Source organism: Lissotriton helveticus, chromosome 9 (genome assembly GCF_964261635.1).
Source record: "Lissotriton helveticus chromosome 9, aLisHel1.1, whole genome shotgun sequence".
Taxonomy (NCBI): Eukaryota; Metazoa; Chordata; class Amphibia; order Caudata; family Salamandridae; genus Lissotriton; species Lissotriton helveticus.
The window spans coordinates 250,748,205-250,770,871 of record NC_136070.1 but is presented as its reverse complement, the minus strand read 5'-3'; the positions used below and the strand labels follow the sequence as shown (position 1 = coordinate 250,770,871).

At 45.8% G+C, this 22,667-nt stretch overlaps 1 protein-coding gene and 1 pseudogene across 1 annotated transcript in view; one reads left to right on the top strand and one right to left on the bottom strand.

The window, feature by feature from the left end:
• VSX2 (visual system homeobox 2) overlaps nt 1-22,667 on the bottom strand; it is a 101,553-nt gene that overhangs the window by 32,329 nt on the left and 46,557 nt on the right. The window contains exon 3 of the mRNA XM_078659875.1: nt 18,743-18,866. Coding sequence (XP_078516001.1) covers nt 18,743-18,866 — 124 coding nt within the window. The remainder of the gene's footprint in view (nt 1-18,742; nt 18,867-22,667) is intronic.
• On the top strand, nt 15,169-16,496 carry LOC144782544 (serine/threonine-protein phosphatase 4 catalytic subunit B pseudogene; annotated as a pseudogene).

The following is a 22,667-nucleotide window of genomic DNA, read 5'->3' as shown; positions in this document are numbered from 1 at the left end:
CCCACCCTACTCCCCAGTTGACGTCGCGCCCCCCTCCCGCGGAGAAGCCTTTGCTTTGATGAGAGATTGCCTGGCCTCCTCGCTGCAGCCGCCAAAGGAAGCGCGTCCCCCGGGGGCCTCCGGAGCCTGATTGAAAAATAAGTTAATTTTCGGCTGAATCGATGAGGTTGAGGCACTTGAAATATCTCGGGAAATTAAAGCAGCCACTCCCGGGGGGCGCCACCATTGACCTGCGCTAATTAATACCGCGCCGCTGTCCACGGGCTCGCGACACCTCCTCCCCGGGGACCCTGAAAACGCTTCACATTTAACTAATTATGGGCAGTGCTGGAAGGGAGGGGCGCGTGCACCCGCAGGTGGCGTGCTTTCACGCCCCTCCGCCGCGTGCCGCGTGGGCGGGGGTGCGGGCTCCGTGCCTGACAGATGCATCCCGGGGTCACTGTGCAATCTTCTCAGGCGCCATCGCCTGATTAGGTCGTTAGCACATTAAAAAAAAATAAAAAATTGCTTTTGGTCTGGCGCGGGTATGATGAGTGCGACGAGGCCCCGGTGTCGGCCATCCATCTTTTTCACTCGGCAGAGGGTCGTATTTCAATCTGAGCAGCGCGGTTGAGGCGCCCTCGACACCTGCTGCCGGCGTCGCGGCGCTGCAGGTTAACCCCTGGGCTGCGGGCACGGAATATACACATTTACAATGTATCTGCGTCCATCACTCCTCGATTATTTGTTTTTAGCACCATTCCACACCATGCACTAAAGGACCTACCTACCCACAGAGCCATCATTCCGCGCTTCTTTATTTTTATCACTATTTTTCATCACTCGCTCAGAGGACCGACCCGTGGCTAAATGCAAAACAAAAAGGGGGAAAGAAAAACGAAAACAGGAAAAATGCCAACAGAGAGGAATAATAAAAAATATGGTCAAAAAACGTCCATTTTATCAGAGGACTGCAAAATGTCAATATGAGTTTTAATCATTTGATCGCAAAGTAATTATTCACACACATATATATAATTACTAAGTGATCCAATTACGATTTTTTTATATATAGTGCTAAATATCCTATAAGATCTATAAAGCTTTTGTCAGACATTTTTATCTTCGGAACAAGAATACAATGCATAGATAGCATTGTAATAAAAACGTTCACATTTTCCCCCCATTTCCGGGTTCATTCAGTTCTCGCAACATACTCTCGACCAATCCTTTTGTAAAATAAAAAAGAATGATTTTTGTCAAAAACGAACTAAAGGAAACAAAAAAATAACCGACATGTCACGAAAACAAATCGAAATGTCACAAATAAATCCATTTCTGCCAAAACGAACTAGAGTGATGAAAACTGACAAACTAACCAAAAAGACAGAATGAATTAACCACTTTGCGATAAAAATATACCGACACTATAGAAAAACGAACCGCTCTATGCCCAAATCAAACCTATCAGCTGTAAACGAACCAATTCGTGGGAAACACTAACCTGCATATTGTTAAAATAAGTCGATATTTTGTTTTTAAAAAACGACCGATATTTGCCAACTTTGAATACGTGGTCAAATGACTAATTCGTGCAGAAAATGAAGAAACGACATGGACTAGGATAGTCTCATCGACATGTAACATAAACAAGGGGCCTTTGTGTTATACAATGAATCGATAAGTGGTAAAACGAATCTTTAGTTCAAGAGTAAAACCGTGATGAAATGTGAGTGAAATAACTCGGGTTGTTTAATAGACTGTCTCTAAAAACACACCCTGGTGCGAGTACGTCAGGGCTTCTGCGGAACGCAGCTCGGATTCGCAGGGTTCCCTGCCAATCAACTCATAACTCTGCCCTGGGTTGTGGCCAAGCAAGCCGATGATCACACAACGCATCAGTGTGACTTGTGTGACGAGGCGCCTTTGTCCGCACCCTCAGACACGGGATTCGCTCGTTTGTTTTCTGAACGGGGAAGTCAGAGGCAGTGATTTTGTAAAATGAACTTCGTGACAGTCTTGGTGGTGTGAAAGGAAAGGCTGCTGAATGCCATTATTTAACACACAGCAACATGTAAATACCTGTAAATGAACTAACTGTGCATATATATTAAAATATATATCAGCAATTAGGAAAACACAAAGGAAGTGCTTTTCGATATTCTTGAAGTGTGATAGAAACAAAAATGTAATAAGATCAAATCAAATATTTGCCGAAACAGGATTTCCACAAACTTGTTTTTGCGAAATATAGTTTTATCCTTAAAACGGTATGCCTTTCTAAATTTAGTGGCATTTCAATGGACAGACAACATGTTGTCTGTAAATGACAGTGCCATGCTTTAGTAACAGGGAAGGGGATGTGGCATTACGGCCAGAGCCTGCCGATTTAGGGACTGGAGAATCAGGGTTAAATCTCGACGTTAACTCAACATCCTGTTATTTTGGGGGTAATCACTTAATCTCCCGTGTTTACTAAAGCAAAAAAAAATATGAATACGACCTTTTGCAATGTATCTAGTGCTCAAATAAAGCACTCCAATACCTTTGGGTCAAGTTTGCGCTATATAACAATGCAAAAAATACAATAAAAAATAAAATATATTTGCGACTGTGTGCTCCACAATGCACCACCAGTTATATACTACACCCATACTACTATTTTGCAGAATGTGTGTGGATTATTTGCTACACTTGTTCTTTTTGCAGGAGTGGCTCCTCTGTAATGGCAGAGGAGCGCCATCCCACTGGTCACTCAGACAGCAAAAAATAAAATTATATTAGACTATATTATAGTTTTATTTTCCACGGACTGACTGAGCCAGGGAGTCTTGGGCAGGGCCGATCGATGGCAGGGAGGAGGAGCGTTGGGCACTGCAAAGTGCGCATGTTGGTTTGGCCGGCAGTATTAGGGCGGCCAAACAGACAAGCGCACTTAGGTTTCTCCAACCCAGCTGTGTTGACAGCCAGGTTGGACAAAAGCAGCAGGCTCCCTGTGCCTGAGTGAGCATTAGACCAGCCCGCTCAGGCCAATCCCCAGGCTGCTCTCATGCTTGGTATAACTTGAGAGCTGTGTCTGGATTGGGTGGGGAGCCTGTGCTTTGAGCCCTAGAGTCTGCCAGGAGAAGAGAAGCACAGAGGCGGCTGTCAGCCTCAGCAGCAAGACAGGTACTTTTTTTAATTTTCATTATTATTCACCTAATCCATCATCCCCCTCTCCACTTCATTTTTGTGGAAGCCACCACTGTCTTTGTGTGACCTGGATTGTTCACAATCCCTATAAATTCAGTAATGTAACACTGATGTCCGCAACCCCACTCTGAAAATTGTTCCAGCACTGTTATGGGAAGATGGAGAGCAACAGAACGTGGGAGTCTCTTCATAAGCAGAAAGGCATCAGTGAGCTTTGACGCCTCCTACGGGCTTGGGATGGAAACGCAGCATTACGACCTGCTGCCTTACAGGAGACACACAAAATTCCCCCAGAAGGAGGTGCTGTGGAGAATAAAGCAACTGCACTGTGGGAGGCCGAGATCACTTCTGTTGCGTTCCATCTCTTTGCCATCTGGGGCGCCTGTACAATTCCTGTACTGTGCACTCCCTTATCTCTCCAGAAAGGGGTGCTGTAGGAACTGGCAAAGCAGCACTGTCAAAGAAGAGCACTCCCCTGCCACAGCCGTCAACCGTCGAGAACTCCAGCTGAAGATCAAGTGAACTGCCAGATCTGTCCAGCAGGAGGTGCTACAGAGAACGGAGCTATTTTCATATCATGTGCAGAGGTGCTGCTCGCATGAGCATTACATGAACAAAACCTTCATCCGCTTTTGCTTCATGAAATTGAGGCGCCACCCAGAGGGCTTCAACAGCAAACCCTTCACAGACACATGGCATGGGTGATATCCCACAGGGAAATGTCTCGTATTAATGCCTGGTATCTGCCTGACAATAACTGATAAAGGCCTTTGGATACATACATCAGATTGTATGTGCTTGTGTGGTGTATTTTTTAGAAAAGCATTTCATAAGCCCTGGCATCCGTCCAGCCAAATACCAACTTTTAAAAGAGCAGTCATGACATCACAACTGTGTGCTGATCACAAGCAATGCCTCGATTCACAAAGAACAAAGTCATTGTAAGGGACTGGAAATACATCTGCTCCAATCATAGACTTGCAACCTTTTGGGGATTTACAAAAGAAAACAAGCATTGGCAAAGTCAACAGGTTAGGTTTAGTGTGCTAATGCTTGAAGCGTTAGAACATTAGAGCACCTGACAGAAGGCAGTCAGCAGCAGCAGGCAGAGAGAACTATTGCTACAATGTAGTCATTCATATATTTTAATGCAAGCACTCAAGTGGATCCAGAGGGATACGCCCGGACTGCTAATAGTAGTAGGTGAGAGAGGAATACTCTATTGGACTGAGCCAAGACACCACAGACGAAGTCTCAAACCAATAGGTGAAAGAGGCTGCTCAAAGAAAGTCAGCCCTAGATCTGGACAGTCCTGAAAAAGAGCATTTTAGTGATTTGCACCAGATAGGAAGATTTCCAACACCTAACACCTGGCGGTTTGTCCTGGGGTACACATCCCACACAGTTTAGGGTCTTTGCAAAAGTGTGTTTTGCAAATATTTCCCATTTGGTTTAGTCATAAGTTAAATATGTTCCCTTCGGTAAGCCCCTTCCCTATATCCTGAAAAAGTCTGAGTGTTCCCTTATCTCTTCCCATTTTGTAAACACATTTGCATTAGTATTTTCATTAGTACATACAGGTGTTTGCCCAGTGCACTACGTACAAAAGTTTAATGAAATCTCACCAGGTTCTAACTGGGCTACAAAGTGACAATCTGTCACAAGCCAGCACTTTATAAACGAATAACATAAATAAATATTTTTTTTGCGGTTGTTTGAAGGCTCATAAAAGAGTGCTTAATTTGTAATAAATATAAACATTCATAAAATAAATTAAGTGTTGTGGCCCAAAGTTTTTCTTAGGAGAAAAGTGTCAGCGCTGCCAAAATCTGGAGTTGACAAATACCAAGGCTTCCTAATGGTAACCCTACCTCATGTTATGTTATGTGTATTTGTGTAGTGCACTATCACCCAGAAGAAAACAAGTTACTTACCTGTAACTTTAGTTCTCCAGTATTGGAATCTTTCATAGATTCACATCCCTGAATCATTCCCCGTCGCCGAGACGGGAGTCTCCGGTATATAAAAGAGCAGTGCTTAGTAGTATAGCAAACTGAAAAGAGGCCTAGGCCCATTTCCCTTTTGCAACCCATAGCCTTTGTTATGTAAAAAAGGCCCAAACTTTTCCCTGAACCAATCAGAGCTCCTCACCCTCTAGAACACTCCTGAGAGAACCCTCTGCCCCTCAGATTTTTCGCGCACTTGTGCATATAACACACTTCTTGTGGTAAATCCGAGGTGAGCCTCTCAGGGGAGGAGTGTGGGTGCATGTGAATCTATGAAAGATTCCAATACTGGAGAACTAAAGTTACAGGTAAGTAACTTGTTTTCTTACTCCAGTATTGGAACTTTCATAGATTCACATGCCTGAATCAGAATAGCGTTCAGTGAAAAAACAAAGCACATTTTCCTGATACATTACATAATCATGCAATACCATTAGAAAATGAAGCATAATCTCATAAACATATATACATACTTATATAAAATGTGACTTTGTAAACAAAAGAAATTATGGATGGAGGGATGCAAGAAAGGCTCACCGTTACTGGATGATATTCCGCTCTACCGCCTCTCCCACCGCCGCATCCGATTCTGCGGCTGCCTCCAAGCAGTAGTGCCTGGTGAAGGTGTGCGTAGATGCCCAGGTTGCTGCTCTGCAGATATCCTGGATTGGCACTCCTCCAAACAATGCAGTGGATGTGGCCAATGCCCTCGTGGAATGGGCATGGACTCGTGCATTCAAAGGCTTTCCAGCAGCTTGATGACAGTAGACAATTGCACTGGAAATCCATCTGGCAATTCCCCTCTTTGACAGCGGGAAACCTTTCCTGGGTGCGCTGAAGGCGACGAATAACTGGGAAGACTTACGAAACGCCTTAGTTTCTTTCAAGTAAAATTTTATACATCTCTGAACGTCCAGCGAGTGTAATACTCTTTCTGCCACTGTTGATGGATGAGGAAAGAAACGCTTCAGCACCAATGGTTCGTCAAATGAAAATCAGTTGGCACCTTCGGAATGAACTTCGGGTTTGTCCTGAGAATCATCTTATACTCTTGAAATTGCAAGAAAGGCTCCTGAATCGTGAGCGCTTGTAGTTCACCTACTCTTCTCGCCGAAGTCAATGCGATGAGAAGAGCCACTTTCCAGGACAAGAACTTCAGGTCTGCCCTGTGTATCGGTTCAAATGGTGGCTTCATCAATTGAGAGAGTACAATATTCAGATTCCATAAAGGTGGTGGAGGCTTTACTGGTGGAAAGACTCTGAATATTCCTTTCATGAATTGCTTGATAATCCTTGAGGACCATAAAGGTGGGCCTGACGATGATCTCCTGTAGCGGGATAACGCAGCCAAATGCACCTTGATGGAGGCGTGTGCTAATCCTGACTTTGCCAACAGCAGAATGTAAGGTATAATTTGATGAGGTGCAGCAGTAAGAGGGTGAACATCATGCCTCTTACCCCACAGACAAAACCTTTTCCATTTCATTCTGTAGGTTTTGTTGGTACTCTCCGCTCTGGCCTTGGACAGGATCTCCCTACATTCATGTGAGATATTCAGATGGCTAAACTCACAGTGTTCAGGAGAAAGGCTGCTAATCGCAAGGATTTTGGGTCCGGATGGCGCACCTGCCCCTTGGACATTGTCAGAAGCGATGGAATCAGGCGCAACCGAATTGGACGGTCCTCCGACAGTAGCAGCAGTTCCGTGAACCAGTGTTGCCTGGGCCACCACGGGGCTACTAGGATCAGCCTGCACGGCTCTTTCTTGATCTTCACCAGTACGTGGGGGAGAAGAGGAATTGGAGGAAAACCGTAGGCAAAGATGCCGGACCATGCCATGGAAAACGCATTCCCCCAATATCCCCTCTGGGGAGGCCAGATTGCGAAGTACCGGCATTTTCTGTTTTCCTTTGTAGCTAAGAGGTCCACCATCGGTGTACCCCATCTCCGAAAGACGCTGTCCAGGATCTCCTGGTCCAGCTCCCATTCGTGGCAGGACGATTTTAGCCTGCTGAGAGTATCTGCTTTGACGTTTTGATCCCCCGGGAGGTGTTCTGCTGTCAATGATATTTCCTGCTGAATAGCCCATTCCCATATCTCCTGGGCTTCCTGAGACAGGGAGAGAGATCTTGTTCCCCCTTGCTTGTTTACATAATGCATTGCCGTAGTGTAGTCTGTTCTTATCAACACCGGCGCACCTTTTATCCTTGGCAGAAAAGCCAGTAATGTCAAGCGGATCGCCCTGAGTTCCAGCAGATTTATATGTAATTGTTGCTCCTCTGCCTTCCAACGGCCGCTGACCTGAAGGTCCTGAAGGAAAGCTCCCCATCCTTCTTACGACGCATCCGTCGTTACCACTAGTGGAGCTGCTCTTGCTAGAAACGTCAGTCCTTGAGACACATTTGCCTTTTGTGTCCACCACTTTGCTGCCTGCAGCATGACTGGTGTCACATTTATTGTATCGTCGAAGGAACCCTCCGCCTGACGCCATTGGAGATCGATCTGTTCTTGCCATGGTCTCATCCTTAGCCTGCAGCAAGGTACCAGTGGAATACAAGAGGACATTGTGCCCAGCAAGGATTTGTACCTGCGGACTGAAAGAGACTTTCTTTTTCCCAAGTCTTGGAAGAGGGACACAATCCTCAGCTGTCTTTCCTCGGAGGGAAACGCTTTGTTGCAGTCCAATATTGCCCCCAGAAATGTGATCACTCTTGCTGGGTGGAGGTTTGCCTTTCCCTCGTTGAGAGTCAATCCTAAATTGGCGAATAAGTCCATGCAAGCTTGCTTCGACGCTCTGGCCTGTGTCTTTGATGGTGCCTTGACTAACCAGTCGTCGAGGTACGGAAATATTTGATGTCTTTGCTTCCTCAACACAGCCGCCACTGGAGCCAGGCATTTTGTGAACACTCTTGGCGTTGACTTCAAGCCGAATGGCAGCACCCTGAATTGGTAATGTCTTCCGGCTACCCAGAACCGAAGGTACTGCCTGTGTGCAGGATGTATTAGCACGTGGAAATACGCGTCCTGTAGGTCCAATGTGGTCATATGATCTCCTGGGTTTAATAACGGAAGGATGTCCTGTAGGGATACCATCCTGAAAGATTGTTTCTTGAGATAGGTGTTTAAGGATCTGAGATCCAGAATGGGGCGCCACTGGAGCTTGTTTTTCTTGATAAGAAAAAACCGGGAGTAAAACCCCTTGTTTTCCTGGGATTTCGGTACCGGTTCTATTGCTCCCTTTCGGAGCATTGCCCGAATCTCCTGCCGGAGTTGATGCAGATGATTGGCTCTTTGGTGCATCGGTGGCGTACAAGGGGGCGTCTGAAGAAATTCTAGGGTGTGACCGAATTGAACTATATTGAGGACCCATTGGTCCGTTGTAATTGTCCGCCAATTGTGAAGATAGTAAGCAATCTTTCCACCCAGGGGAGCATCTGACAGACCCGGAAGATGAAGGTCGTCATTGGCGACGGGTGTTGTCCTTTCCTCGGCCACCACGTCCTCTTGGAGTCGATTTTGTGTATCCTCCTGACTGACCCTTGTTGGTATCCTCCTCTATACGAGGATTGCCCTCTACCCCTGGAGCCACGAAAAGGGGTTTTCCTGTACTGCAGTGTTCCCAGAGCCTTTGCAGTATCAGTATCCTTCTTGATACTTTCCAGCATATCATCTATATGTTTTCCAAATAATTCTTCTCCATTGAAGGGGAGGTCCAGGATTTTGTTTTGCACCTCCGGCCTAAATGCTGTTGCTCGCAGCCAACCTTGCCTGCGGAGGACCGCAGCTCCTCCCAGGGATCTAAATGCCGTGGTCGCTATATCCATAGCACAGTCTATGACTTCAGCCGAAGTCCTCTCTCCTTCCATAAGAATTTTCTTCGCCTCCTGCTTCTCTGGATCTGGCACCAGGTTAACGTATGGAGACAGGTCGCACCACATCTGCCTGTCATACCTCCCCAATATCGCAAGGGCATTCGCGGCTCTTACCAGTAGAGCAGACATTAATGAAAAACGCTTCCCTGCGTTATCCAACCTTCTGCCCTCTTTGTCTGGAGGTGTTGCAATCAGAGCAGATGGGTTCCTGGATTTCTGTTGTGCCGCCTGCGTGATAACAGAATCCGGTTTGGGATGACCCAAAAGGCAAGATGGAGCATCGACCGGTGCTTCATACTTTTTATCCAGTCTGGCCAGAACCGGTGTTACCGTCGCTGGCGTCTCCATGACCTTCAATTCTTCTTTCCAGATATGAGACACTATAGGTAGAGATCGTACAGATCTCCAATATGAGTCTTTAAAGTCATATAGAAAACATTCCGTTTTCTCCTCTGTCATGGTCAGTGCAAACCTCTTAGTGGCTCTCTCCATCAGATTATGAAATCCACCAATGTCCTCCGGTGGCGAGTCCACTGGCCTCTGCGGAGGAGTTGCAGGTGATGGGGCGATATAATCATGCCATTCTGCACTTGTGTCCGCAATCTCACCATCCTCCTGATCCTCATCCGAAGTGTGTTGTCGGTGGTGGGGACCTACCAGTAGGTTCCGGCACAATCTCCCTCCTCCGAATCGGAGTTCCTGGAACCGATCGTGGACGTGGAGTAGCCTCTAAGGCCTGTTGAGCGACTGGAGTCGCTGGGTATCTCTTCCTATAATCCTCCAACATTCCTTGGAGATCCTTCAACAAAGAGGATGGTACACTGGTCATCTCCTCTCGTTGCTGTTGTCGATATCGATGTTATTCCTGGGGTTGTTCTTGATAACCCCCATATTCTTCCTCAGAATCGTATTCTTGGCACTTGACCTGTAATTGTGAAGGGCTACTGGCAATACCATACTCATCATCCTCCTCCGAATCTTCCTCCTCCAGTAAGTGAGACGGTAGCAATGGAGAGACCTTGCTTGGAGATGTAACCTCAGGTGTTAGAGGTTTTTTCCAAGGCACCAACCTTTTTTCTGGTGTTTTTTCCCTCGTCGACGAGGCCGTCGACGAGATTCCCATCGCCGTCGTCGACCAAGTCATTGTCGTCGACGCTACCGTCGACGTTGTAGTGACCGTCGACGCTGTCCTCGTCAACGTCGTCGTCCTCGTCGATGCTGCCGTCGACACTGCCGTCGTCGACACAGTCCTCGTCGACGCTGCCGTCATCAACGCTGCCGTGAAACTGTCGACGATAAAGTCGTCGACGGTGAAATCGTCGACGCTGTCTTCTCACCAGCCTTCTCCTTCTTCGTCGACGACGGAAGTGTTTTCGTCATCGTCGATGGCCCCTTTTTAGTCGACGGTCCCGTCGACGGAGTTGATTTCTCCTCAGAAGGCGCAGAAGAAGATCGTTTGATGGTAATCTTGATCTTCTGAGGTGACTGTGGTGGATCTTAGGTGGATTTTGCTCCTTTCACCTCACCATCAGATCCCTTCTTCCCCTTAGATGAGACTGAAGGGGATTTTGAGGGACTGCGCCCTGAAGACCCTGGAGTGGTCTTTTTTGGGGCCTTCTCAGGTCTTTCCCCTGAGGAATGTGTCTGAGGAGATCTACTTCTCTTCTGAGATCTCTTAGACGCCACAGATTCCTCCTCACTCTCACTTGAGACAATTTCCTTCCTGGCTTTGACTTTCTGAAGCCAGATCAGTAGCCTTCCCTCACGATCTCTCAAGGTCTTATTTGAAAAGGTACGACATACCTTACAATCTGCTGCCTTATGGTCTGGGTAGAGACAGTAGATGCAGTCCTTGTGAGGGTCATCTGTATAAAGCCTCTTCTTGGAGCAGGTTGAACAAGCTCTAAATAATCCTTTTTTCTCTTTCTCAGACATGGTTGATGTAAAAACCTAAACTCCAAGTCAAAATACTGTAGAAGTAAAGAGTTTGAGCAGAGCTCAAAGGAGACTCCCTAGCACAACGTGCGGTAGAAAAATCTGAGGGGCAGAAGGTTCTCTCAGGAGTGTTCTAGAGGGTGAGGAGCTCTGATTGGTTCAGGGAAAAGTTTGGGCCTTTTTTACATAACAAAGGCTATTGGTTGCAAAAGGGAAATCGGCCTAGGCCTCTTTTCAGTTTGCTATACTACTAAGCACTGCTTTTTTATATACCGGAGACTCCCGTCTCGACGACGGGGAATGATTCAGGCATGTGAATCTATGAAAGTTCCAATACTGGAGTAAGGTTATCTGGGAACTGCCGTAGGTGCAAGTCTATCCGCTTTTTTTCTACAACCTTACACTTATCGTCTCTTTAGATCACTCTTGCAGGCGCTTTTTCACCCCTGCCTGCTCCTTTTGTCACAGTTTTCCCATCTGTCTCTTCCATCTTCTTTTTTCTTCCTTTCTCTTTTGCTTTGAGACAAACCCCGATGATGAAAAATAAGTATCAGTCCCCAAGAGGCAGTACCGGTGCCAAACACCTACAACCACCAGTACAAATTGTGTATTACCTCACATACAATTACCCACACTCAAGCCCTTTTTGAGACTGGGCGAAATCATTTAATTTTTTCCTCCTAAATTTAGCTAAATTCCTGGAACAAAATAGTGAAATTAAGCTTTTAGCTTAAAATATAATTACATGTTCCTCATAACTTTTTTCACACAAGTGCAAGCCTTGGGTAAAAAAGTATCACAAGATAGGAGCAGGAGACTGGTTCAGGTTAAAAAATGTCTCTTAGCAAGATACTTTTCTGTGCTAGCAAGTCTCTTGAATGAAAAAATAAATGATGCAAAATTGCTCTAGGGGAAACACCAAGTAACTTTAGGAATTTTACTTAGTAGAAAATTTGACAGTCACGCAAATTTCTCCAGCATAATGAAAACATTTCCCAAATGTTTTTTCAAAAGATAGGTCAAGAGATAGGGCTCCGCACTAGTTAAGATACTACTCGTAAATCCCTTTGTGAATAGTAAATAATTGTAAACTTACACATAGATGTAAATTTACCTTTGTGGATCAGGTCCCCAGAGATGAGATGGGACACTAAATGGCCTTTCTGCTGATTTTTCAGATTAATTTCTTTCCGGAAGGTTTGAACATTTTGCTTATTTCCTCTAGATTTAAAATTTTCTGGACATTTCCAGCATATTTTCCTATCTCCGCCTGCATGCAGATAGTGTGCAAAACTATCAGAAAGAAATAACATGAGCAAATGAACAGGGCAGTACTAGCCGACAGCAACACAGGCTTCCAACAAGATTGGCACTGACTGAGGTCAGGATTCATTTTAGTGGCAGGTCAACTGAGTTGCAGGTGGGGCTGAGTGATTGATACCTGCATAGTGAGTTCAGTTTGATACACTCAGAGGCCTAGTGGAGGCTTTCATCTACCCACTATAACTGAATCGGACACTGCTTGTGTGCTCTTAGAGGCACTAATACACAGCATGGGGGGCTGAGACGCACTGTGTATGCAACACAGAACATGCCATCAGCTCACCGAGAGGTTAATAAGATTTGCTTGAGAGTGATAGACATAGGGCCGGAACCACAAATTGCATTTTGTAGTACGTAAACTAGTATTACAGTAGTGCTGCAAAATAGAATTCACAAACCTGCAGCCAGCGAGCTCCACCTTGGCCTCTCCGATCTTTTCTGTTTGGAAAGCTCTACCACAGTGGCGAAGCTCTCCTCACAGGTATGTAATGGTATATGTATTGGTAGTAAATGTTGGAGGAAGAAGAGCGAATGGTCTGGAAAATGGGGATTACTTAGCTCTAAATGGGAAGGGCTTAGGGACATTTTAGGAGGGGTTTGGGAGGGACCCGCTAATACATAACACACACAACCAAACGAGTAAGACAATTCATTAGTACTAAATGGGAGGGACTCAGGGAAATTAAAGGATGGTTTTGGATGGATATGCCAATACAAAACACACATCCACGAAAGAGTAAGACCATTGCAATTCGCAAAATACACTTCTAAGTTTACCACTGCCCTAAAGGAATCCAAACCGAAGTAAATATACTCCAGCCCAAGAGTAGAGGACTTCAAGCAACACAAATGGCCAACCACCGGTACTGCAACATGCTCCCACAAAAATCACTGAGGCAGGGAATTAAAATAACACCCCACAGTAACTAATAGTACATTATTTAAGTTAGTTCCACATTTAAATGAATGTAAAATGTAATTCATTAAAAATAATAAAATATCCTTTTTATATTTTTTATTTACTAATAAGCTTAATTTACAAAATACATTAAACGTTAATAAAACACTATATATATATAATTAATTTTGCGTTTGTGACATGGGTCAATTCGATAGTAAGCACTATGAAAGTGTTTGTGATGTTGTCATAAATTTTGTACATATCACCTATCTGAAAGACTTATGTTAAGGGTGGACGGACATGTTTTGAGAAAAACAGAACGAAGAAACACGCTTGTAATACAAGTTTATTTGTAAATATGTAAATATGTCCCACTCTAAGATGGCGCTGGTTATCACCAGTCGGCCTGTAGTCCTTCCTCTACCTCATTAATTGTTAAAAACAGGATGTTGTAAGAGGGTCATTGACATTGAGAAAGGCTAATTGCCGAAACGCGAGGGCGTCTGTCATTGTCTAAATAAAGCAACCGTTGGAAAATTTACCCCGGAGTGCGGAGAATTCTTTGTCTTCAGACGGAGGAGTTGGAGCAGTAATATATATATATATATATATATATATATATATATATTTATAACATATATATATATAACATTTAGCCAAGTTACAGACTCTTAAATAAAAATGTTAGTGAGGGTGAGTATTTTTTAATACAAATTTATTTTGATGAGTTAATGTGTTGTAACATTATAGTTTATTAGTTCCAGGTTAGGAATAAATATTCCAAATGAATTTACATTTATATTATACAAATGGAGATCTCCACTTAGGTGGAGGAGGTCTCCATCTCCATGGTGGTGATCTACACCATGGATCTGTGGCGGACATGTCTGCCCACTAAACGGAATGTAAGGTATAGTTGTAAAGTTATTTACAGTAACTTTACCTTAATACATAGATTTGTATGAGGTTCCATCTCCTAACTAAATGTGGTGGAGTCATGCAATTCTACACTGAGCAGTAAACCTCAACTAAGAAATGGAAAATAGCAAAAAAGTGAACTTTGCAACAATTCAGCTAAAGAGTACAAAACTTGTTAAGTCACAGGATATGAAGGGAGTCCTTGATGGTTACCTATTGGGTTTTGCAGGATTTTATTGTTGATCATATATGGTGCTTACATTTAGCTGGTGTTTGCCATGACTCAGTACTGGAACTCATTTTGGAGCTTTGGCACTTAACAGAGGTGCTTCCATTCATGACTCCACTGATTATGCAAGGTCAGAATAACTGCTGCTGAGCAGCATTTTTATATCAAGAGGCATTGACACATTTGTATTTTATTTTTCAGATTTTCATTGCTACCATGGCAAATGGGAAGTAGTTCCAGTAGCACACACGGCCTCTCCCAGGCATTTTCACGCCCCAAACAGAAAGAGACACTGATTTGCTCATCTTTGGTTGATTCAAGTAAGTCTGGACTAAGCCAGAGCTCCCAGCGAGCATCTCAAAGAATCATTCTGTCTCATGGGACCGGCTAGCTGGTCTGGCAACGGTGTGACGGATACAGTAGCCCCGGATTAGAAACCAAAAGCAGCCCTAGCAAAAATGTTCAATTCTGCCCTACTCTCTTCCTCACCTCTTTCTCTCTCCACCCAAACATTTTCTGTCTCTCTCGTTTTCATCTCTCTTTCTCATCTTATGACCCCCGCTGTGCCTGCTGCAATAAACAAGAAACTGCAGAGGCTTTTTAAGGCCCCTAAAAAAATCTGCCCTAATGTCTCCAACCCCCTGGGGGAGAGTCTGTTGAGTTACATGGCCAGTCCAGCCCAGGGGTTCAGATTTAGAACCAACAAAAACAAATAGGAGCTCTAGAGTTGACCTATGGCGGGCATGTAACTCATCCGGTCTTCAGCCGGTGAGCAGTGTGGTGCTGTCTGAGATTCAGGAAAGACGAGGGAGAATGGTTGATATGAGTGATTTGGATAGGCAGGTAGAGCCTCTGGGTTGTTGTGACCTCATCAAGGAAAAGTAAGTAAAGGGTTTGTGGTCCAAGGCAAGGGGGATTTTGGTGGAGGAGAACAACTTACAGTGAGTGTATTCTCCATTGCAGAAATAGCCATGGACAATTCTAATTGAAAAAGTTATTCAGAATTGTCAGAGATGTTCCAGAAGCAAACTATCCTTTCCTGGGTGACTCTGGATCCTGGATTTTATAGCTTGGAGACCTTCCTTCTGCTGCTTGCACCCCATGGTGTGATATTACTTTGCATGACCTTCCTTAGGAGGCATTTGTGGCAGCTGCCTGAAAGCAGCAGTTACAAGGGGCGGGGTGGTGGGAGAGGGGATCACAATAAAAAATTAAAAAAACACTTAACCCCTGGCCGGCCGTCTGGCTGACTGTCCCCGCACTCTCCTGCGTTCTCTTCCTGCCGTCTTTTAAGAAACAGGTAGCACCAGGGCTCCTGCGGTCCCTGCAGCAAACCACAACACTGCAATGCAGCACTGTGATTGGTCTGAGCGCCATGACACAGTGCTCAGGCAGGGGCTGTAAGGGTGGGCATGTTCTCCATGCAGGCTGTAATGCAGCCTGCGTGGAGAAGGGGGAAAGTGCACATGACTGTTTTGGGCGGCCCGAGAGGGTCGACCAAACAAGTTATTGCGCACTTAGGAGTGTTGTACCCTCCTCCCTGCTCTTCAACCCCGCCCCCTCTCGCAACCTGCCGCAGCAGGAGGACAAACTAAAATGATAATAACATTAGTTATTATCACTTTATTTTTTCCCTTCTTTCGCTGCTCTGAGGCAGTGGGGAGATGCTCCTTTGCCTTAGTGGAGGAGCCACCACTGTTCGGAGGAACCATAGAAGACAACTGATTGCATAGTTCCACGGCTTTAATGATGAATGCTGCACAAGTATGGCTCAGTCGCAGTGTGGAGGCTCTGCACCAAGATCTTTGAAAACTTACCCTGTGTGCCATCATCGACGGAAAGAGTGCATGATGGACTCTTCCCATCCATCCAGACTCAAGCTGGCTACCATTTTGGCAGTGACATAGTGGCACAGTTCAGTGCTGTCAACGACCTAGACATGAACTGCTAGGCACACCAGTTGGTCATCGAAGGATATAAGTGGCATTTCAATGAGACTGTGCTGACTGTGCGCGGTACACTGCTACAGATGGGGTAAGGTGGCAGCCATTCTAGATGCGGAGGAACACCTCCAGAACAAGTGCAACATCCAAACCAGAGGTATTCCCTCCCAGAAGCCAGCGGCGGATTACTTCCTGTGACCTCTGTAGGGTGTCTTCTGCTCTTACCCTTTCCTTTCCCTTATCATCAAGAAGAGTGTCTAAAATATCCCACACTCCTTCCGCGCCGAGCTTGCATCCCTGCCCACTGATTCACCACACACTTGGCTGCCCAGGACTGACTTTAAAAGAAAAAAAAAGTTTTGCCCCCAACTGGAGTGAGTGTATGCACTTCAAACATTAGCCATTCACAACAGGATTGCCTGTAATTCGGGTCCCCAACTGCCTCGAACTGTTGTAACTGTAGACTTTTCAACCCCAAACATAGTTGGGGAACGTGAGGTGGAGAAAGCAACCACTGCCGATGCCCGCCCTGCCCCCTTCACCCTTAGAAGAACCCTCATATTATCCAGGCATAATATGGACTGCAAGAATGAACAACCGATTCCGTGGGGTCTGTGCAGCAATAGATTTGAGATGGAACCTATGCTTAAGAAAGGAACAGAACTATAGGGGCGGCACCAGCGGTTGCAGGTAGTGCCAGCAGTGGGCAGAAGCTGGTACAGAAAATGTTTGGGCCCTGGTACTTTTTTCGCAAACCAAGCAATGATTATGCCATTGTTGCAACAGATTAAAATGCTAAGTTTTCCACAGTTGTGGACCAGGAGAGTGGTGTTACCCTTGGGGAGAAAATCGCTGTTCTAAAGGTCTGAAGGTGTGGGAAATGTTAAAAGAGTCTGTTCTGAGGTGGTGGGTTCACCATTGCACACGTTCCCACAGCCAGGCGTGTTGGATGCAGTGGCTGGCTGATAATGCTGTAGTGCATTTAATGTTGCGAATCGCTGTCAGTAAGAATATACAGTCATACTATGTGCTTTGAGATGGTGGACAAGTCAACAATAACTCCATTCTCCATTCCAACAAACATTATAATTATTACATTTTGTAATAAGTTGAGAACTTAAACCACAAATAACTTTGAATTTGTTCCTGTGCTATTGAGGGAGGGGATGCGCACAGCATCCTGGCCTACACTCATCTTCTTTCTCCTTATAGCCCCAAGAGCATTTTTCTGGCCAGTACAGCCATCATACCAGCCCATCTCAGGATTCTACAGTCTGCACTGTGAAGGTGGTCGTAGTGATTGCCTTCTATAGTGGTGAGTGGCGTGGTGGAGGAGAAAGTAATGACCATGATGGCTTTTAGTGGTGGTGCAACTATGACCATGCCAGCCATGGTTTTTGTGGTGGTGACTGGGATGGTGAGAATGGTGAGTCTCACAGTTGTTGTAGTAAAAATGATAGTGAGTACTAGGGCCACAGTGGTTGTTTTGAAGACTATGATGGTGAAGACTCAAGTTTGTTGTGGTGGTTGAGACTGTGAAAGCATGCCTGTTGTTTTGGTGGCTCTGAAGATGGTATGGTTGTTGTGGCGACTGAAATAGTGAGGATGGTGGCTGCCATGGCTGGTGTGTTGATGTCTGTGAAGGGGAGGACGGTTACAACATAGCTGTTGTGTTGGTATCTATGATAATTATGTAACCCATGATTGCAGTGGTTGCTGTGACAGTGAGAAGGGTGACAGCATGACTTTTCTGTAGATGACTTTGAAGGCGAGGACGGTGAGATCCAGGGCAGTGGTGGTCATTGTGAAGATGGTTACCCTAATGGTTGTTTAATGAGGGACTATGATGTTGAGTACCACAAGAGTAATGGTTAATGTGGTAACCGTGATGGTGAGGATGGTGGCTGCCATGCATAATGTGTTGGTGGAAGTGAAGGTGAGGACGGTGCCAGCATGGGTATTGCGGTGGGGATTCTGATGGTGAGGGCAGTCAGAACCACTGTTGTTGTGTTATGTGTGATGGTGAGGATGGTGACAGCAATAGTTATTATAGTAGTGGCAGTTATGGTTGCTGTGTAGGTGCTAACGATGATGAGGCCAGGGTGACCGAAGGTTGATGTGCTGGGACAGTGAGGACAGTGACCACAATTGTTGCCGTATTGGTGGCTGTCATGGAGAGTATGGTGAGGCCCGTGGTGATTGTGGTGACCATGAGGGTGAGGTCGTTGAGACCCAGGGCGGGTGCAAAGACCATGAGGATAGTAACAGTGACAGTCGTTGTAGAGGTGACATTGAGGACGCTAACAATCCTCATCGTTGCTGTATGGGTAAACACGTTGCACATGAATTGAACAAAAACAGTTGTGGTGATGATAAGAGATGATGAGAAAGGTGACAGAAATAACCGCGAGGTGGTAAAGGTGGGATCATGAATGGCCTCCTACCTGTATCCTGTCCTCTGGAAGCTCAGTTTTCATGGCGAGCATCTCCCTAGCGTACACATCAGGGTAATGCGCATCGTTGAAGGCCTTCTCCAGCTCCTCCAGTTGGTACGAGGTGAAGATGGTTCTGAGGACACCAAAATTAATTAAAATTAATTACTGTAAACATAAGCCTTTTGGAAACATAAACAGATCTTCTAACAATCAATACACACAAGACTTCACAAACCCCCGGAGGAAGCAAATGCAGCCTGTAGGACCCACTTTGAATCACAGAGAAGAGCGAGACGAGAGACTGGGAAAGGAAATCCCTCAACCCCAGCGGTTAATGAGCAAAATAGGCTGAATAGTTAGTTACTGGAAACGTAACCTGCAGTGGGTCACTCTCTCCCCGCTCTACTATTGTCGATTTCGCTGGATTCCAGCACTTCCTCTCTCTTTTCTACCCTTTTTCTCTCTCTTGCTTTGTCTCTCTTTGTCTTGTCCCTCTTTTTCTCTTCCACTGTCTTCCTCACACTCGTTCTCTCTGTCTCTTTGCCTGCCACTTCACTTCCTTTCTCTCTCACTTCCTATGTCTCTCTCTTTTTTTGCCTCACACTTTACTATTCTTCCTCTCTTACTTCCTATTTCTCTCTATCCGTCGATTCTGTCTCAAATACCTCTCTTCTAATCTTTCCTTTTCTATCTTCCTGCTGGACGCTGACACACACGGGTACAGTAGGGCCCAAAAAAAGTACCATAGGGCCATCTTCTGACGATGCCAACATGCTAGGTATAATTGTGCACACAAGACTGAGAACTAGTTAGCTGTCACATCAGGATACATTACACGAGAATGTAAGGGAAAGGGGTACAATAGGTCATGCAGCTACAAGATGCCAAAGTAAAGATAACAAGCATTGTCAAAGCAAATCGTTTTCGCTTTGTGACCTTTTGGATTGACCAATGTTTTTTAGCCACACTGCACAGCATCTCTGAGGCTGTACAACTTGTCTATAGTTTTTTTTAAAGCCTTTGACCTGGGTGCTTTTTAAAAAAACGTTGTAATTATTCATCCGAATTGGATTAGTAACAAAAATAAAATAAAATTTGCAATATCCTTTTTTTTTAAGCGAGGTATGGGGTGGGTAGGGTCGGGGGGGAGGAAGAACCCGGGTGACGAGGGAAGACAGAAGCAACATGGGAGAACACGCAATATGGTAAGAGGGAGGTGGAAGCAATAAGGGGGGCAGGTGGATGGTGAAAGAAACATGGAAGACATGGGTGGGGGAAGAAACAGCTAGTAGAGAAAAGGGTAGCACAGGTGATGGAAGGAACATGGGGGACATTGGGAGGAACAATCGAGGGAGCACAAAAGGGAGGAGAATGGGGAGAATCACTCAGGCCACAGAGTGCTGGGGGAGAGAAGTGCATGAGGGAAACAGCTTGTATACACATGTATTCTCATGGAGTGCTTAACACAAAAGAACAAAGTAGTGCTTGAAAACCAAGCAGTGGAAGCAGAGGTGCCTGTCAAAGCGATGATAAGGAGGCAATGCTCCATGGGAGGGACACATAAGATTTGACGAGCTGGGACACGTATAAGAAGCAGGCAAATGAGAGTGACAGGAAACTAAGCTAAAAGCAATGGGCAGGTTCTGAGCTCCTCTATATTCTTGGTAAGCCACCATAAGCCTCCACTGTCTAGTAGGCTCATCCTAAAAACAGGACACACTAATGGACTGTGTCAAAAAGTAGATAACAATAAGGCATGCTGATGAAATATATTCACGTGCTAACTTCATTAGGTTACTTTGAATGGGTCGATGACACATGGAACAAAAGTGAACAGTGACAGCGTGTGTAATGAGCAGATAACAATAGGGTACACTGGTGGAATAAGCCAATGAGCTACTACAGATGGACCCACAGAGGGCTATATAAAACTTTATAAATAAATAAATAAACATGGCAATGAATAGAATCTAATGGGGTCTGTGCCATGGCAGGCCAAAGAAAAGAATGAAATAGGGCACACAAAAGAAGAATGCCAGTGTCTGTGTTTGAGAAGGGTGCGATAGGGCACAGTGACAACGTATGTCAATACCAGGGCTCACTGATGGAGTTTGCCTTCGAGTAAACTACAGATCACAGTGGTGGAGTAGGCCAGTAAATAGATCTCTGCCAGATTATGCCATGAGTAGAGCACACAGGTACACTAACAAAGTACGCCAATGACTGCCTATGTCAGGTGTAATAGGACAGACAATATTTTGGTCTTTTATGAACTTTAAACAGCAAGTTAGAGTGGAAGAACGGGGTCAAAATGAAACTTTCTCTTTGACGTTTATACATCTTTGGTTACTTTTTAGGTTTCGCCTCGCCGAAAGGCTGAGCAGCAGACTTTCCGCGCAAGGCGAAAGCTTATGTCTAGAGATGTGTACTCATGTCCCGCCCCTCTGTTCCATTGGCTAGCTCCATAAATGGAGGCTAGCCATTGGAACACAGATCTGTCCGTCATGGCCGGAGCAGATTCGTGGGCGTTCCGGCCATTTTTACTCATCCCGCCCCCTTGCGATCGTCATGCGGCGGTGGGCGGTGTTTATTATTATTTTTTTTTACAGCTTTGTTTTCCCCCATTTCGGAAGTGTCCTTTGTAGGGGTGGGTTGCGCGATGTCCCGCTGTCCGTTCCCGCCCCCCTCCCGCTGTCCGTTCCTGCCCCCCCTCCCGCTGTTCGTGTGCCCGTTCTGCCCCCTCTCCCGCTGTCCATGTGCCCGTTCTGCCCCCCCTCCCGCTGTTCGTGTTCCCGCCCCCCCTCCCGCTGTCCTTGTGCCCGTAATAGTCTTGCTCCTGCAGCCGATGGAACCTTGACCCGCGAAAACCCATTCGGAGCCTATCTGACACATCCAGTCAGCTGAACATCCCAGACACGCTCCTGGCGGGGTTTCAGTAGAGGCGTCTGGCTGCGAGAGGGCACTTTCTGGGCGAGGGAGCACTACACGAGCTGTTGCTATTCGGAGTGAGGCTGTGCGGGCGTTCTCCCCCACCGGTCTCGCTTTCCAAAGCCAGCCGTCCGTTTCCTGCAGGGATCATCGAGATGTTGGTAGTTTGAGGATGAACGAGCGACTTCTATACCTTCGCACACAATGCTTTTTTCCCTGATAGATGCATTGAGAGGTTTTACCGCACCTTTGTGCGTGGCCTGTACTCCCAAACAACAAAACAGAGAAACGCTGTATTTTTACTGCTTGTTTCATGATTTCCCTTCTAAGCGCCGAATAGAAGCGTGCTGTTGTTGCTGTGTGCAGTGCCTCCTGTACGGGGCCTGGGGCAGAGGGCGTGGATGGGGCTTGCTGAAAGGGATGGTGTGGGCAGTGCTTTGAATGGAAAACTCTGGAGAGGGGCGCCCGCTGAACGGAGCGGTGGGGGGGTTCCGAGAGGTGCCGGAAGAGGCGCAGTCCCAGGTAAGGGGCTCTGATCGCGCGTCACGCGGGCGTTTTGTTATTAATTTCTATGCGCATTGCTCTTTATGCAGGTAGAACATGTGATCTAGAGTGGCTAGGTCGCAGACATGGTCTGGAATGCTGTCTTCATCTGTTGATCCCATTGTGTTACCTTCATCAAATCCCTTTCGCGCCCTTTACCTTAAAATTACTCTATGCTAAAACAGGTAGTGCTTAGAAACAAGTCCGTCTGCTTTCACATGCTGTAGGACAGCATGCATTAATTAATCTGTACAGAATGCTGCTGCACTAGTGCATTCTAAACGCTACCAATGACAGGACATCAGCATAGCGCCGAGAGGCCTGCACTACGCACACTGTCTGGTAAACTGATACATGTTCTGTACACATAGCGCTTATGTGCGTATGTGTGTCTATTAGTCGTATGTTAGCTTGTTTCTAAACTTCTGCCAGATTATAACACTGAGGAATTTGGAGGGGGGGT